The sequence below is a fragment of the Protopterus annectens genome, chromosome 17.part0 (genome assembly GCF_019279795.1).
Source record: "Protopterus annectens isolate FY-2018-M chromosome 17.part0, PAN1.0, whole genome shotgun sequence".
NCBI classification, from domain to species: Eukaryota; Metazoa; Chordata; order Ceratodontiformes; family Protopteridae; genus Protopterus; species Protopterus annectens.
This window is the reverse complement of record NC_056751.1, coordinates 251,117,122-251,133,498: the sequence shown is the minus strand read 5'-3', so window position 1 is coordinate 251,133,498 and position 16,377 is coordinate 251,117,122. Positions and strand designations below refer to the sequence as shown.

Here is a 16,377-nt window from a genome sequence, read left to right as displayed (position 1 = left end):
CTAGATACAGCTCCTAGATTATAGTATCTGAAAAAGGTGTGGAAAGAAGTCCAAGTAGCTGTTCTAGTATACTGCGAGTGTAAACTCCCCCGAGGAAGTCAGTGGTATAAGCAATTAACCTAATGAAGAGAGTCATGAACCTGAAACGTGGCAGTAGAAAAAATAATATACAGTTTGGAGCCATCTAATATGGTTGGCTTGCTTACAGATTTTCCTTTCCTCTCTCCTTTTGGAAAGGTCCACTTTCCTGCAAGATTTTGTTTTGTCTAGGTAAAATCTCAGCTGCCTGTGCACATCAAAGGACTACAATACCCTTCCATCTTTATTTTTTCACGGATGGAAAGAAAACAGGAAGACTTGTAGCTTAATTTAGGTAAAGCTCAGACACCACTTTAGGTATACAAAGAGGGGTTCATAGGTAGTTCCTAGCCATGCAGTTCAGATCACCATTAATCAGACTAGCCCAAATTCCCACTTGCCCCAAAACACTGTCTGGTTAAGTGACTGTCTCAAGGTCGCACAGTAGGCAAATGAAGGCTGATGGAATCAAATCCTGTACTGCAGGAAGTAGCTTGTTAGCAGCTCTAAACTTTAATCCTCTGCTCCAACTGTCAGACTGGTAGAGAGTGACCGCGTCCTTACGGAAGATCAAGAATGGCTCTTTGCACACTAAAACTTGAAGTTCAGAAAAATTAGTGCTACCAGATGAGCTGTTTTCCAAGTGAGTATCTTGAATCAGTAGGCCTAGGGGTGGGGGAGTAAGCTCTCCTACTTTGAAGTTAAGATACAAGGGGGACAGATTATTTTCTGAACGGTGTCCGGTACAGAATTTATTTTCATGACTGAACTTTTTCCTGGGGAAGACGAGATTTCCATTTCCTGGATGGGAAAACAAGGCAGTTCAGAGGCAAAGTAGCAGAGGCAGATGAAGTACATATTTTAATGTAGGCATAAGACAAAATACAGTTCAGAGAGGTAGCTAAGGACCAGGGGGCAGCCTGGCTTGAAGAAGTTGTCGCTCACGGTTAAGTCACCAATGAGAGAAGTATCCATTTAGAAGTATAAAAATTCCTGATGCTAGGTCTGCTGGCCTCTCATAACAAGCAAGGCACACTCTGAAAACTAAGGTCTGGAGGGGAAGTGTATTAAATTAGCCACCCTTCCAGGTTCAGTGTGCTCAACAGGGGTGGACTGTGGACCCCTGGTTTTGGGTGAGCAACTGCATCTGCTGTAAGGAGCCTCCATGACTCCTCTTTGGCCTTGCTCAGTTGTAGACAGAACCAGTGCTGCCTGGACCAAAAGGGAGGTTTACTTGTACCACCCTCTGTCTGTCCACCCTGAACTTTTGCAGTACTCTGGGGATAAGCAGTAGGGGGACAGAAAGCATAAAGAAATAGGCCGGTCCAAGAGAAAGAAAAAAAGACATCTGTTCTTCACACACCCCTCTGTGGAACCCTTGTCAGTATTTTCTGAGCTGCTTATTTTGACAAGAAAAAAGGTTTACTTCTGGCACACAGCACGTGTGAATTATTTGAAAGATTGCTTCCCTTGAGCACTGACTGATTTGGTTAACACATGCTCTGCTCAATACCTATGATGATGTTCACCCAGCCTGAGAGGAATTGGGCCAGGAGGGGGAGACCCATCACCTGTGCCAGTTCCCAAATCTGCATGGTCAGCCTACACAAAAGATACGAGTGGGTTCTTCCTTGTTTATGCACTACATCACCGTGGCATTGTCTCTTCCTAGGAGTATCAACCCTTGTATCCAATAAGTTCTAAAGGCAGACAGCCCTCCGGACAGCCATCATTTCTTTATTTTATTTACACTATGTCGACCAGGTTAATGCAACTAGGCTAATGGCCTCTTTTCATGGGACAACCAAAGTAGTATTCATACTGAATAAGGGAAACATGGTCAGGGCACCTCGCGTACGCTTTTTGATATGTGCCATAGGAATTTTTACATACACCTAAGCTATCATCAACTTAGGCAGATGGGGCATCAGTTTAATGTCTCATCTGAAGGATGGCATATTCAGAAGTGCAGTAGCATCACCCTTATGCTGTACCGAAGTGTCAGTATTGGAAAAGTAATCCAGCTACTTGGGTTGGGAACAGAACCCACACTCTTTTGCACCAAAGATGAGTGTGCTACCTAGACTGAAAATGAAGGATTTCTTCTCAAAACTCCTTTCTTTGAAGAAAATAAGATTAGGTTGACTCCGCATAAGAACTTGCAAATCAAGGCACTCTTCTTGCAGAAATCAGAGCAATCGGCAGCACTGTTTTCCCTAAGTTCAGATCAGCCTGATTAACTGGTTCAAATGGAGCAAGTGCTGATTTTTCCAAAACAAAATTAAGATCCCAAGGACAAGCCACCTGCTTTCCAGGTGGACAGGTACATAGAACCCCTTTAAAATCAACTCGACATGACAGTGCATTAAATTAAACTATGTGCCTCATCACTGTGGTGTCCTGTGATCACTTGCAGAAGTCCTGGAGACCACAGACAGAGAGCTGGATGCATTACTACCACTATCTCTTTGATGTTTGGAAGAAAAAAGAGTCCAAAACACTCAAAGACCCTGCAATTTTTACCAAAGCACCCCCCCCCCAGCAAAGTGCAACACATCTGCTGTTATAGACTGTAATGGAGCTATAAAGTAGAATGGGAGACATGGATTCAAATAAAACACCTATCTCCATCAAAGCAATTCTCTTTTTACAAATCCCAAAGCTGGGATTTGAAAAGCTGGGTATGTCGATATTGGGATCGGACATATTTTAGGTACCACTGAATCTTTCTCATAGGGAGTCTGGCTATAGGAACCATGAGTTTCATAGATGCCACAAATCCTAAACGCCCGAGATATTTTTTAACATTGACATGCTTCCATTGCAATTTCCTAAATACTTAGCCATGGATCATCTTCTTCCGAGTGGGTCCCAGGTAAGATCTATATCACCTGTTCTAAGAACCTGAGTGTTGGTCTCCAGCTGATGTAGAGCTCTGTGACTTGCATAGATGTCTTTCAGCTACCACAGGAGCTCATTCCTTATGAATGGGAGGAGAGATACAGTAGTCTGATGGGAATTCTGAACTTGGCACCAGCATGTTTTAAATAAAATTAGCTTTTACCAATCTTTTGGCACATGAAGAATGCCTGAAAATGCTGGTTTCTTCAAGAAATGCATGGTGTAACCTGACCTTATTATGTTCAATACGCATCTGTCTTGGGTGATCTGAAGCCTGTTGGGGAGAAGTGACAACCTGTCTCCTATCCTTTCTGGCAGTGATAGGGAAGGGGGGGGGGGGGTTTGGGTAGAATTTCTTTGGGTGGGGACAGGAAGGTGCTTAGCGCCTTCATCCAGAAGCAGTTTGCCATTTTCTACTATATTTCCCTTTCTTTACTTTTCTACCTTTCCCTTTGATCTGCATGATGGGAAAACAGCAAGTTTTACTAGGGCAGTTTCTGCTAAACCTGGCTAGAGGAGCCTGTAGAAAGTTCTTGACTGTCTGCATGGTCTTTTCCTTCATTTTCCTAGGAACATTTTCAGCTGGGTGTTCAAAGAAGATATCTTGTCAAAAGAGGGAATCAAGATCTCTGCTTTAATGTGCTCACACAGGAGTTGTTCCCCTCAAACAGGCAAGCTTCCTGATAACCAACTCCATGGCAGCTGCACTGTTAGATGCAACCAATGCACCAGAACCATAATTTAAGGAATGCTTATCAACTTGGGAGCGAGCGTTGCACAAGTCTAACATTTCCTTCTGAAGGGACTTGTCTTCAATCCTCTCTGTTTCATGTTTCATTTAATCCAGGAAGGATTTCTGGTATTTAATCATATGAAATTGACACAGGTCAGGGCCCTCATGCCCAGGGCACATGAAGTATAGGTCTTCTACTCAAAGGTGTCAGTGGCCTTGCTCTCCTTATTTGGAAGGAGGTTCCCAGAAAATAAGCCCTTGGACCACTTGGAATCAGAAGGCATCACTTCTGAATCTGCAACAGGGTTCTTGCACATGCACATGTGCACATCTGCAACATGGTTCTTGCACTTGCACATGCTCATGTGGGTCTCAAACACTTTGCAGAAATTCTCAGTTATCAGGATTTCAGGAAGCAAGGGGCTAGGACTCCGGCTGCATAGTTGTGTCAAAGACCACATCATACAATAGTTCAAGTACTGGATGAATGACTAAAGTCTTATGCTTTGGAAGTTCAAGAAATTGTCTGAAACTTTTCTTAGACTGAGAATATTCTCATGCCTTTCACTTAAACTGCTTTTTTATCCCATATAATGTATCCCAAAGCAAAGGTTCTCAAGTGGTGAGGTTGAGGCCAAAGTGTATTCAGACTCATAGCTGGCGTAAAATCTTGGTGAAAGCTGATAATCATGTGACAATTCTTCCTCAGATTCTAAGGAATACAAAGTCTCCTGTGGGGAAGAGTTCCTCTTTCTTTTAACAGGAGAGATTGTAGTATAAGGCCCTCAGCCAGCCTTACCAAGTCCTGCAGACAAGCCTGTAGGAGTATGGATTAGGTCCAAGCGGTTGCAGCTAAAACAAACCAATCACTAATTTATTTGGTTTCAGTGGTTTAGAGTCTGTTTTTAGGACTGGCGTGACACTAACAGATTTCAGGCCACAGGAATGAGGCTTTGACTTGGATAAGGTCTCCAGGCACCTCCTCACAGGTGAAAATAGGGAGGGATGCTGCCTTCTTTAGTAACCACAATTCTGGCATCAGAGGCTGGTATCTGCCCAGCGGCCCTAGACCCAACTGGCATTTGAAGGTGCTCTAAGGCATACTTTGCTGAAGAAGGCATACCAACTTGTTAAAAGGTTGTGCCAGAGGCCACCACAGTGATGAATGTTGTTAGAAGGGACTACTGAAATTGCCTCACCTCCTTTGAGAATTTTGAGCACTGGAGGGTTGTCTGACAGAATCGGTGAAACTGGTTCCTTTTGACACTTGCTTTTTCTAGGGAATTCAATGTTGGGACAGCCAGAAGTCACAGCGTACCTAGACCAAGAACGAGATCTTTTATGTTCCAGATACCTTTCTTAAGATTCATTCCTGCTTTTTACTGAATGAAAAATAGGCAAAGGGAACAGTTAGACATGTCATACTCCAAGCCCAGGGCAAACAGGCAGACCAAGTCAATAAGTTTGTCAGCGGGTGGGACCATGCAGGAGGTAGATGAGCCAGCCCCAATAGCCTTGAGGAATACAGATTCCGCCAGAGAAGGAAATTAGGTGGATCAGCCTCCTCTACACTCATCAATTTAAGCACATCTCCAAAAGAAACATCTTCCAGAAGAGACCTTGGGGATCCCTTCCCTTCCTCAAAATTGGTATCCTCGGTGACAGACTCTTGGGAAGAGTCCGAATACCTCCTTTTGCAAGTCTGCTTCCTGTGACCTTCTCCACTGGGAGGCTCTGAAGAAGGTTCAGAACTGGAGGGGGAACTCACCAAGCAACACCCCTCAAGGCTTAGAGTGGTTCACTCTCCCTTTCTGCTAGGATACGTAGTAACCAGGACAGTAGGCTCCAAGGAAGGCTGGGACAGAGCCAAGTGGGTACGAGATGTCTCCTCTCTTGACCTGGAGAGAACCATCTCAAAGACCTCAAAAGAAGATGCTGAAATCGGTGCCGAACATACCCCCTCCAGACCCAAGGAGGCCAAAGAAAGAACTCCAATATGATTCAGCTCCAAAGCAGACAGAGTAGAGCTTTGCATGGTCTGAGCACCTAAGGGCAGCGATAGATCAGAAAACCGTGGAGTCTACTCAGACCCCAATACCATGGTCCCAACTCTTGGCTCTGAGGCTCTTCACCATCTGACAGAGTAGGAGTCGAGAGGATAAGGGAAACCATTGGAGTCAAAAAAAGTTTGTTTCGTATAATAAGAGTCCTGGCCTAAAGGAGGTGCAGGGCTCACATTTAATTTCTAAATCATTAACCCCTAAGCATTAGATACACAAGATGTGAGGGTCCTGTGGGGGGGGGGGTCTTCTGCTTTTTTTAAATCCAGAAGCCTTGCTGGACATTACCTTAAGAAAACTAACAAACAAAAAAGCCCTCACAAGTGTATTTTCACCGAACAGGTGACAAATGAGATCTAAAGTATCGTAGGGAGGAGGGAATTATGAATAAGGAAGAAGCCTGAGACTTGCAGCCAAGAGCTTGAAAAAGGCACAGAGGTTGGATCAGATAACTCATCTGTTGAGTCAGTGGAAAATACATCAGATATATTAGTTATATTTGTCAAATGTTTTCCTCCCCTCCAGTAACCAACAGTGATCCATTACCTATCAATTTTGGCAATACCTTTGCCATTCTCTTTAGTAGACAAACACTTCATAATCATGACTTAAAATTGAAATGGGTCTAATATGTAGCTGGAACTGAAGGGCCTTTTCTCTCCCTGGGTAATACAACCACCACAACCCCCCCCCCCCCAAATACTGTTAAACAAAGCCTTCCAGATCACTTTTTTAATCCAGGCAACATTCTTATGATGATGAATTTCGATGACAGCAAACACCTAGTACTTAGGTGTGAGTATGTTGTTGAAAATCAAAGATCTAGAATCTTGATGCCAATTATACTCTAATCTCCCAGAACACAGTAAGAGGATGAAGGAAGGAGAGATGTGATGGACAGACTGACATGATTGGGAATCACCTCAGTTTTGCCAGAAAGTGCTTTAATCATTTTTTTTCCCCTGTAATTAATGGTGGAGTAAAGACAGACTTCAGAACTGAAGTTTGCGGCTGAGACTCCTGAGTAAGAGAGGTGAAGAATATAGTCACTGAGAGGGCAATAAAACCTGTAGGACCTCCTTAAGTTTATCTACTATTCAAGGGTATCCAAATCATTGGATTGATCACAACACAAAATATACAGCTGAACTGTAACAGAGTACTCAGACTACATGATTAGAACAGAAGCTTCTATATGTAAAATAAAAATTACAGACTGTTTATGTAAATACAAGTCAAAATAACAACCAGAACAATTGCTGTGATTGCACTGCTGTGGAAATGAGATGTGTACCAAAGTGAAAACATTTTTATTACTGACAAGGGCAATTTTTCCAGTTAGAAGTGGGAGGTGAATTAGTTATCAAATCATCAGGATTTTAGGGAGCAAGGGGCTAGGACTCTGGCTTCATAGTTGTGTCAAAGACCACATCATACAGTATCTCAAGTACTGGATGAATAACTAACGTCTTATGTTGTGGAAGTTCACATCAGTGGTGATCTAATGGGGTCTATATCACGTAGTCGAACACTTACAATTCCGAACGACATATGGTCGAGACCATATGTTCAAAATTATAACTGTTTGAGCGTGTGAATGGAAATCTCCATAAGCGGAGGTTTCCATTCACTTCAATGTGGTGCAATCTCAGAGTTGGTATATTTAAGTAGTGGGGGGTGCAGGGGGGCTTGCCCCCCCTGCATACAAGTTTCATATTTGTACGTTGTCTTTTAATTTTTTTATAGGTAGTCAGAGTTTCGTAACTTCGAACATATGCCAGTCGAAATTACGGCACTTTGACTACGTGCAATAGACCCAATCTAATGTATACAGTGAAAGTCTTATTGTCTATAAACATTTTTGATTCAAATAGGATCAAGTTATTTTTGGGTAGCCAGATGAAATGCAGACCAGCAGAGTATACCAAACAAGTTTCCCGACCCCACAATTTGTTTTCACGGAAGTGTAAGTGTGCTAATTGCAAGAAACTCAGATTTTGTAAAATATGAATGTGACTGCTTAACACTTTTTTTAAACCACCCTAAGCAGCTATGTATCAAAACCTTTTTGGATAATTAATAATGGATACAACCTCCATTCACAAATTTATATGTTTAATTTTACCTCTTCGTATTTGTTGTAATCTCTCCAGAGTTGCTCAATATTGATCATTGGGTTCACACATCCTCGCTGGTAAACCCTGCGGACTGCTGTTATCCTTTGATTTTCTGCATAGGAGCCCACAGCTTCCCTAGAAAATATAAACAAGAAAAAAAAAGTCATTCCTGATCAACTAGCATGTCCAGCTTTACAGATGGTCTTCAGAATGCTAACAATTTATGATGAGTAATAAAGTTCTATATGTAGGACTGATGCTTAGTGTGGTATAGGGGCAGAAATTAAGGCATTCTGGTACTAAGGCACCACATGCCACCAGCTTAGAAGCTAACAGAGCAACTGCATAAACTGCCAGACTGAAAGAACTATGCCCAAAGCAAACAGTAAATGTACATTGATGATGTGCTGCTTACATAAAAAAAAATTCAGCATTGTATAAGCCCATATCATACCAACTTCATACCATTAAACTTGTATGGCGTGGAAGCAGGACTAAAAATGTAAAGTCACAAACTTTGCTGTGGAGAAGCAGTCGAGAAATGGTCATACTGTTCTCCTCACTGTTCAATCTCTAGTAAGGCATTAAGCTCCTGATGGATAACTTAAGTCTATACAGTAAGATTTGCAAACTTTATGAAATTGACAGCTAATACCCGCCTACAATACTGAAGCTAGAAAACAGGGCAAGATAACTAAATGTATGTAAACAGTGTGGGGTATATACATGGACAAAGTGCAGATATAGAGATGCATAAATAGGGGACTTTCACATGAAAATGAAATAACTGAAAGCATTTATATACTTACACTCCCTTCAGAAAGTTTATGTAGTCCACCCAAATCTGAAAAAAGAAAAAAAAAAGAAATGCTAGTTTTATGTATTCACCCACACATTCAAGAGGTAATGTTGAACTCAACAAGTGTAAGGAACCCACCTGGTATGACATTATTTCCATGCCAATTTTATCTAGGGCAAAGTCGTATGCCTGAGCCATTTTTTCTCTAAAACAGATATGAATTAAAATATAAAAAATAACATATTACTGGCAGGGGAGTATTTAACGTATTTTATGAGAACATACAACAGTAGTACTATCCAGTAAAAATAAATGTTTTCAGGTACGCAGACTTTCAATCATAACATATGCATAAGGTCATCCTTTTTCGTGCATGTAGTTTAACAAAATAAAATTCATCAGGCTGCCTTACAAGTAAAGGACCTAGATGAGCTTTCTGCCTCATTAAGTACTACTTATGCTGGTTCAGTACAGTAACCCAAACAGGGCCATGTTTATAGCACACTACTAAAATAGTACAGAAGAATTAAACAGCTTTGCAATATAATGCTCAGCACCTTACGTGTGTCCTTGTGCAAATCTTGTTTACCTCAGAGTAATTAGGTATGCTATGCACATCTGTTAGCATCATTACGTACTAATGTAATTATAATGCTACAATATTGTATATACCTATGCAAACTGTTTTAGACATATGCAACTGCACCGACAATAAGAAAAGGAGCTTTGACTAAATGAGGACTATACAGAAGTTCAACAAAGATTACTGCTGTAAGAATGCCTACAATAACTTGGATTGTAAGTACAGCTGTCCCCAAACCTGTTGTAAGCAGGAAGATATACAAAGCATCAGCCTTACACCACAGCTACTAGGATAATACCAGACTGCAAAGGGTGGACCACGAGTGAAAGGCTGGCTGGTTGTGCTTCATGAATTTGTCAGATGATTTCAAAGGCCTTGATCTTTGCAGTATTAAATGCAAACATTTAATCTTACTTTCTCTTTATGCTTAACATAGTTATTACAGCAGTAACCAATGATTGGGTGTGGTTTAATCATGAGGGCAAAAGAAACTGTGAACTTCAGACAGTTTAGAAGTACGACGAGAGAGGGCAAAAATAAAAGGAAAACTCAGGCAAGTTTATTTTGTTTTCATAGGTTCATAGGAGATTACTAGGCTAATGGCCTTGGGGCCCTGACAAGCCTAGCCAAGAGTTTATTCCCAGAAAAGCAACCTCAATCAGCACCTGTTGCCCCTGTCAGTGAGGGATACAGGTGGGACCCCTTGGACAAATTTCTGGTTTCCCATTCACTCATCAAGGTTGCACTTGAAGAGGGTCAGTGACGTACTTTGAAGTGTGTGGGGAGTCTATTCCAGAGACAGGGCAGCCTCTAGGAGACAAACCTATCTTTCCAGCAGGTTTTGTTAATGTCAAGTATTAGATTTAGGCATTTCAATCTAGTAATGCGCAAGGAGTTAAACTTATAAATATGGAGCATATCTAGCAGAGCAGGGTCTGAGATTGCCTTGGAGGCTAGACACAGATCACCTCTGAGCAATCTGTATGATACAAAGCAGAGTGATAGTGATTTGAGCCTGTCCACATAGGACAGGTGTTGGAGGCCATGGATTCCTTTGTGAGGTATTTCTGTGGCCTTTCCAGTTGTTACAGGTGTTTGGAGAGGTACATACCAAATGGGGTGTTGTACTCAATTACTGGCCTAATGAGGGAGGAGTACAGAGAGGTAATAACCTCCTTTTTCTGGATGCAACACTTTTACTTGTGAGATGAACCACATAAAAGGCTTTTCTGACCATCGCTGCTACATGATAGTCGAATGTGAGATTGTTGTCAACCTGTGCACCCAGGTCTCTCGCCACAGGTTCTGTGCTTAGGGGGCTGCCGTTGATGTGGTAATCAGTAGGGGCCGTGTTTTTGTCGACTGGTATGATAATATATTTCACTGAGTTTAACTTAAGGCCACGACTTTGTCACCAGTCATTTGTTGCTGTGTGACTCTCTTGTATGTTATCATTTGGGGAGTCAGGGACAGCACCCATCTTATAGTTGTCCACAAACTTGGTCAGCCATAGGCCTTTTGTCTTTGAATGGACCTCTGAGAAGTAGATGCCAAACAGTAGGGGTCCCAGGATAGATCCTTGGGGAACACCACTAGTGACAGTTTTGCTGGCTTAGGTGGAGGCACCTAATTTGACCTTGTGGGTCCTATTGGTGATCCAGCTGGCCACCCACCTGATGAGACAGGGATTTATGCCAAGTTGTGTTAGCTTTTTGATGATGCCTGAGTGGGGGATTGTGTCAAAGGCTTTCGCCAAGTCAAGGTAAGCTGCATGTACTGACTCCCTCATCCAGTGCCTTGGTGACAGTCTGAAAAAAGTCAACCAGGTTCAACAGGCAAGATCTGCCCTTGATGAATCCGAACTGGGCGGGGTCAAGTGCTTCGAGATTACCTATGTCCTTGTTTATGAGGTCCATAATATGCTCCGTGACCTTACAGATAAGACTTGTCAAGCTAATGGGGCACTAATTTCCAGGGTCAGTAGTGGCACCACCTTTGTGCAATGGGATGACAATGGCAATTCTACACTCTGCTGGAATGAAGCCTGTACTTAGGCTATTGTTGAATAGGGTGATCAATGGAGAGGCTAGTTCTTGCTGGAGATGGTGCAGAGTACAGCCAGGGATATTATTAGGTCCCATGGAAGTTGTGTTCTTTGCCTTGGATAGTGCCTTTAACACTATATCTATGGAAATGTGAGGTGTGGGACAAGTATCGGGGATGTCGAATGGGCCTTGAGGGAGGTGAAGTCTGCGCTGAATCTATCTGCTAACAGGTTGGCTAAGTCAACAGGATCAGTGTAAGTGGTACCGTTAAGAAATAATTCAGAACAAACCTGGGTTTGCCATGGAGGTTCCTAACATAACTGAAAAAGGCTTTGTGGTTAAGCCTTTGTTTTGGAGGCTAGTTTTGATTCATAATTAGCTTTGGAAGTTTTCACAAGTGATCTAATTTGCTTGTTGAGGCCAAGGAGGGAGTTTTTCCAATTGGGAATTTGTGCCTTTTTACCCTTGGACAACAGTTTCTTCCTTTTGTTGTAAAGCTTGTTGACAGAGGATGTTCACCAGATAGGTTTGTGTTTCCTTGAGGAGCAGGTTTTAGTTCTGTTGGGTATGGCTGAGTCCATGCAGTTGTACAGCTGCTTGGATAACATTCTTAATTTTCCTTGTATTTTCTCTGCTCTCTGTACCTACCCTCTCAACCTCTTAACCTAAGATAACTGCAAAACCTTGGAATATATTAATAGAAAAAAGTCCAGGTGACTGGCCTTTTTTTCTTTTGATATATGCTCCATTTAAAACAGGGGCACTGGTTGGGCTGATCAACCAGTGTGCACGTTTTTGAATGTTAGTGACCTGTCATTGTATAATATACATTTGTATTGTTTTATGCTGATCTAATGGTGTCTCAACAGAAAATTTCCAACTGCTGCCACGGGTATCAGATTCCTCTTGAAAAATCCTACCTTTTATGTTTTGGACAGAAAGTAAGAGATACACTGGATATAACAAGTGTACACACCCCTGTTAAAATGTCAGGTTTTCGTGATATATATATATATATATATATATACATATAAAAAAAGAGACACCACAATAAATCATTTCAAAACTTTTCCCACCTTTAATGTGACCTATAACCTGTACAATTCAACTGAAAAACAAATCTTTTAGGGGAAAAAATATAAAAAAAATAAAAAAACGAACAATAAGCTGGGTTGCATAAGTGTGGACACCCTTAAACTAACACTTTGTTGAAGCACCTTTTAATTTAATTACAGCATTCAATCTTCTTGAGTAGGAGTCTATTAGCATGGCACATCTTGACTTGGCAATATTTGTCCACTCTTCCTTGCAAAAGTGCTCCAAATCTGTCAGATTGTGAGGGCATCTCTTGTGCACAGCTCTCTTCAGGTCACCCACAGATTTTCTATTGGATTTAGGTTTGGGCTCAGGCTGGGCCATTCCAAAACTTGTTTTCTTCTGGTTAAGCCATTCTTTTGTTGATTTGGAAGTATGCTTGGGGTCATTGTTGTGCTGAAAGGTGAAATTCCTCATCTTCAGCTTTCTAGCAGACGCCTGAAGGTTTTGGGCCAAAAGTAAGTGGTATTTGGAACTGTTCGTAAGTCCCATCACCTTGACTAAAGCCCCAGTTCCAGCTGAAGAAAAGCAAGCCCAAAGCATGATACTGCCACCACCATGCTTCACTGTGGGGATGATGTTCATTTGGTGATGCAAAGTGTTGTGTTTGCACCAAACGTACCTTTTGGAATTGTGGCCATAAAGTTCAACCTTGGTCTCAGACCATAACACACTTTCCCACATGCTTCTGGGAGACTTGTACTGTTTTGCAAATTTTAACCGGGCCTGGATCTTTTTGTGTAAGAAAAGGCTTCTGGCTTGCAACCCTACTTCATAAGCCAGGCATATGGAGAATATGGAAAATTGTTGTTACATGTAGTACACAACCAGTACTTGCCAGAAATTCCTGCAGCTCCTTCAGTGTTGCTGTAGGTCTCTTGGCAGCCTCCCTGACCAGTTTTCGTCTGGTCTTTTCATCAATTTTGGAGGGACGTCCAGTTCTTTGCAACGTCACTGTTGTCCCATATTTTCTCCACTTTTTGATGACTGTCTTCACTGTGTTCCATGGTATATCCAATGCTGTGGAAATTTTTTTGTACCCTTCTCCTGACTGATACCTTTCAACAATGAGATCCCTTTGGTGCTTTGTAAGCTCTCTGCGAAACATGGCTTTTGCTGTAGCAGGTAACTGAGTAAATGTCAGAAAAATCCTACTAGGACAGCTGAACTTTGTTTGGGGTTAATCAGAATCTCTAACTGATGGCAGGTGTGTACCCAAGAAGACTGAATGCTATAATTAAAGCAAAAGGCGCTTCAACAAAGTATTAAGGGTGTGCATACTTATGTTTAAGGTTGATCTTACCCTTGAGACCAGATCCAATTTGCAATGAGTGATACAAGTATGAGGACTGGCCCAAGCTGTAGCTGCATATGTATCATGCATGGAAGTTCTAAACGGAAACACTAAAGAGGCTGCCATGGACCTGTGTTAAAGGTTTTGGTAAGGTTAGACCCAACTTGTTATAAGCAAATGAAATGCAATTTACCAGCCATCTGGCTAAAGTTACCTTTGCAATTGGTTTGTCCAATTAGAATCTGCAAAGGGCACAAATAGTTGACCTGTCTTCCTAATTTCTTATGTTCTGTGTAGATACTGACCTGTCTTCCTAATTTCTTACGTTCTCTGTAGAGAAAAACTTAAAGGTCTGTGAACATCTAATAAAAGCAACATATATTCATCCTTATTTGCAAATTTAGGAAAGAAAACTGGCAAATTAATGGACTGACATACTGGATTCTGACACCACCTTCGGAAGGAAAGTTTTGGTACATAAAATGACTATCTTTATGAAAGATCAAGTAGGGAGGTTTAGAGAACAATACCTGAAGTTCTGAAATTCTTCTAAAAGAGGTAATCGCAACTAGAAAGATAGTTTTCCAGGTCAGAAACTTAAGATCACATTTTGCTGTGGTTTGAAAGGGAGAACGAATTAAAGCCTGAAGTACCAAGTTCAAATCCCATGGTGGAGCAGGATCTTTACATGGGGGTCTCAACATGAGCGTCGTCTTCTTTTTCTTCCAGCTGTTCCCGTTAGAGGTCGCTACAGCGGATCATCTGTTTCCATTTCTTCCTGTTCTTTGCATCTTTCTCTGTCACACCAACCACCTGCATGTCCTCTCTCACCATATCCATAAACCTTAACTTAGGCCCTCCTCTTTTCCTCTTACCTGGCAGCTTCATCCTTAGCATCCTTTTCCCAATATACCGAGCATCCCTCCCCAGCACATGTCCAAACCAACGTAATCTTGCCTCTCTGGCTTTGTCACTAAACCGTCCAACCTGAGCTGACCCTCTAATATACTTATTCCTAATCCTGTCCACCCTCGTGACACCCAGTGCAAATCTTAACATCTTTAACTCTGCCACGTCCAGCTCTGACTCCTGCCTTTTTGTCAAGTGCCACTGTCTCCAACCCATAAGAAGCCACGGTGGTACAGTGTTAGCGTTGCTGCCTCACAGCAAGAGGTTCTCCTGTTCAATTCTCGGCTGGAGTGCCTTCTTTGTGGAGTTTGCATGTCCTCCGCACGGTCGGGTGGCCTCCGAAAGACATGCATGAATGGGCGTGCCTTCGCTGAAGGTTGGGCATCGGGCTGGCAACTCGGCACCATAAAAATCTACTGCCAATCATTAGCGGACCGGAGTTCCGCTGTGGCGACCCCTAACCAGGAAAAGCCAAAAAGACAACAACAACATTTGTCTCCAACCCATATAACATAGGTGGTCTCACTACCCTCTTGTAGAACTTCCCTTTCACTCTTACTGGTACTTGTCTGTCACAAATCACTCCTGACACTCTTCACCCACTCCATCCTGCCTGTACTCTCTTCTTCACCTCTCTTCCACACTCGCCATTTCTCTAAACGGTTGATCCCAAGTATTTAAACTCATCCAACTTTGCCAACTCCACTCCCTGCATCCTCACCATTCCTCTATCCTCCCTCTCATTCACACACACACATTCTGTCTTAGTCCTGCTGACCTTCATTCCTCTCCTCTCTAGAGCACATCTCCACCTCTCCAGGGTCTCCTCAACCTGCTCTCTACTCGCACTACAGATCACAATGTCATCTGCAAACATCATAGTTCACGGGGACTCCTGTCTGATCTCATCTGTCAACCTGTCCATCATACTGCAAATAAGAAAGGGCTCAGAGCTGATCCTTGATGTAATGTAATCCCACCTCCACGTTAAACGCATCTGCCACTCCCATCGCAGACCTCACTGCTGTCACACTTCCCTTGTACATATCCTGTACCACTCTTACATACTTCTCTGCCACTCCTGACTTCCTCATACAATACCACAACTCCTCTCTGGGCACCCTGTCATATGCTTTCTCTAATTCCACAAAGACACAATGCAACCCCTTCTGACCTGCTCTGTACTTCTCTATCAACACTCTCAGAACAAACATCGCATCTCAACATGAGCGTGATTCTCAAAAATGCTTTAGAACGTTTAGACAAGGCCACAGAAGAACTCTTAAATCCAGCATGAAATTAGAGATTGCTGCTAACTGAACTTCAATCATTGAGGAGATAGCTACCTCATGAAAAATTGTTGCTAAAAATTCAAGTATACTTTGTACAGGAGCTGAGAAGGGGGGGGGGGTCAGTGTCCATTTGTTGTGCCCAGCAAATTAACTTTCCATTTACTTGTGTAAAGTTTGCTTGTAGAAGGCTTATGGGAAGATAAAAGAATATGACAGACAAGGGAAGAGAGCATTGGTTTTCTGGCTATCAACAGAATTCGAGAAACCACACTGTCAGCTTGATGTTTGAGATATCTAGATGAATCATCCCTGTCGGTTCAGACAAGATGTCTGGCACTGGATCCAGAATCCAAGAATGGTAAAGCAAATAAAGCCAAAGGAAGGGGTGCCAAATTTGTCGAGGTCAGTAAGGTGCAATAAGGATGACTTTGCTCTTCAACCAGCCAGCTTTCTGCAAAAATTTGGGAATTG

At 42.3% G+C, this 16,377-nt stretch overlaps 1 protein-coding gene across 1 annotated transcript in view; it reads right to left on the bottom strand.

The window, feature by feature from the left end:
- The window catches only part of CSTF3 (cleavage stimulation factor subunit 3), a 1,368,849-nt gene that overhangs the window by 681,142 nt on the left and 671,330 nt on the right, over nucleotides 1–16,377 (bottom strand). Inside the window, exons 6-8 of the mRNA XM_044059129.1 lie at nucleotides 8,827–8,893; nucleotides 8,699–8,733; nucleotides 7,898–8,024 (exon numbers count right to left, since the gene is read on the bottom strand). Coding sequence (XP_043915064.1) covers nucleotides 7,898–8,024; nucleotides 8,699–8,733; nucleotides 8,827–8,893 — 229 coding nt within the window. The remainder of the gene's footprint in view (nucleotides 1–7,897; nucleotides 8,025–8,698; nucleotides 8,734–8,826; nucleotides 8,894–16,377) is intronic.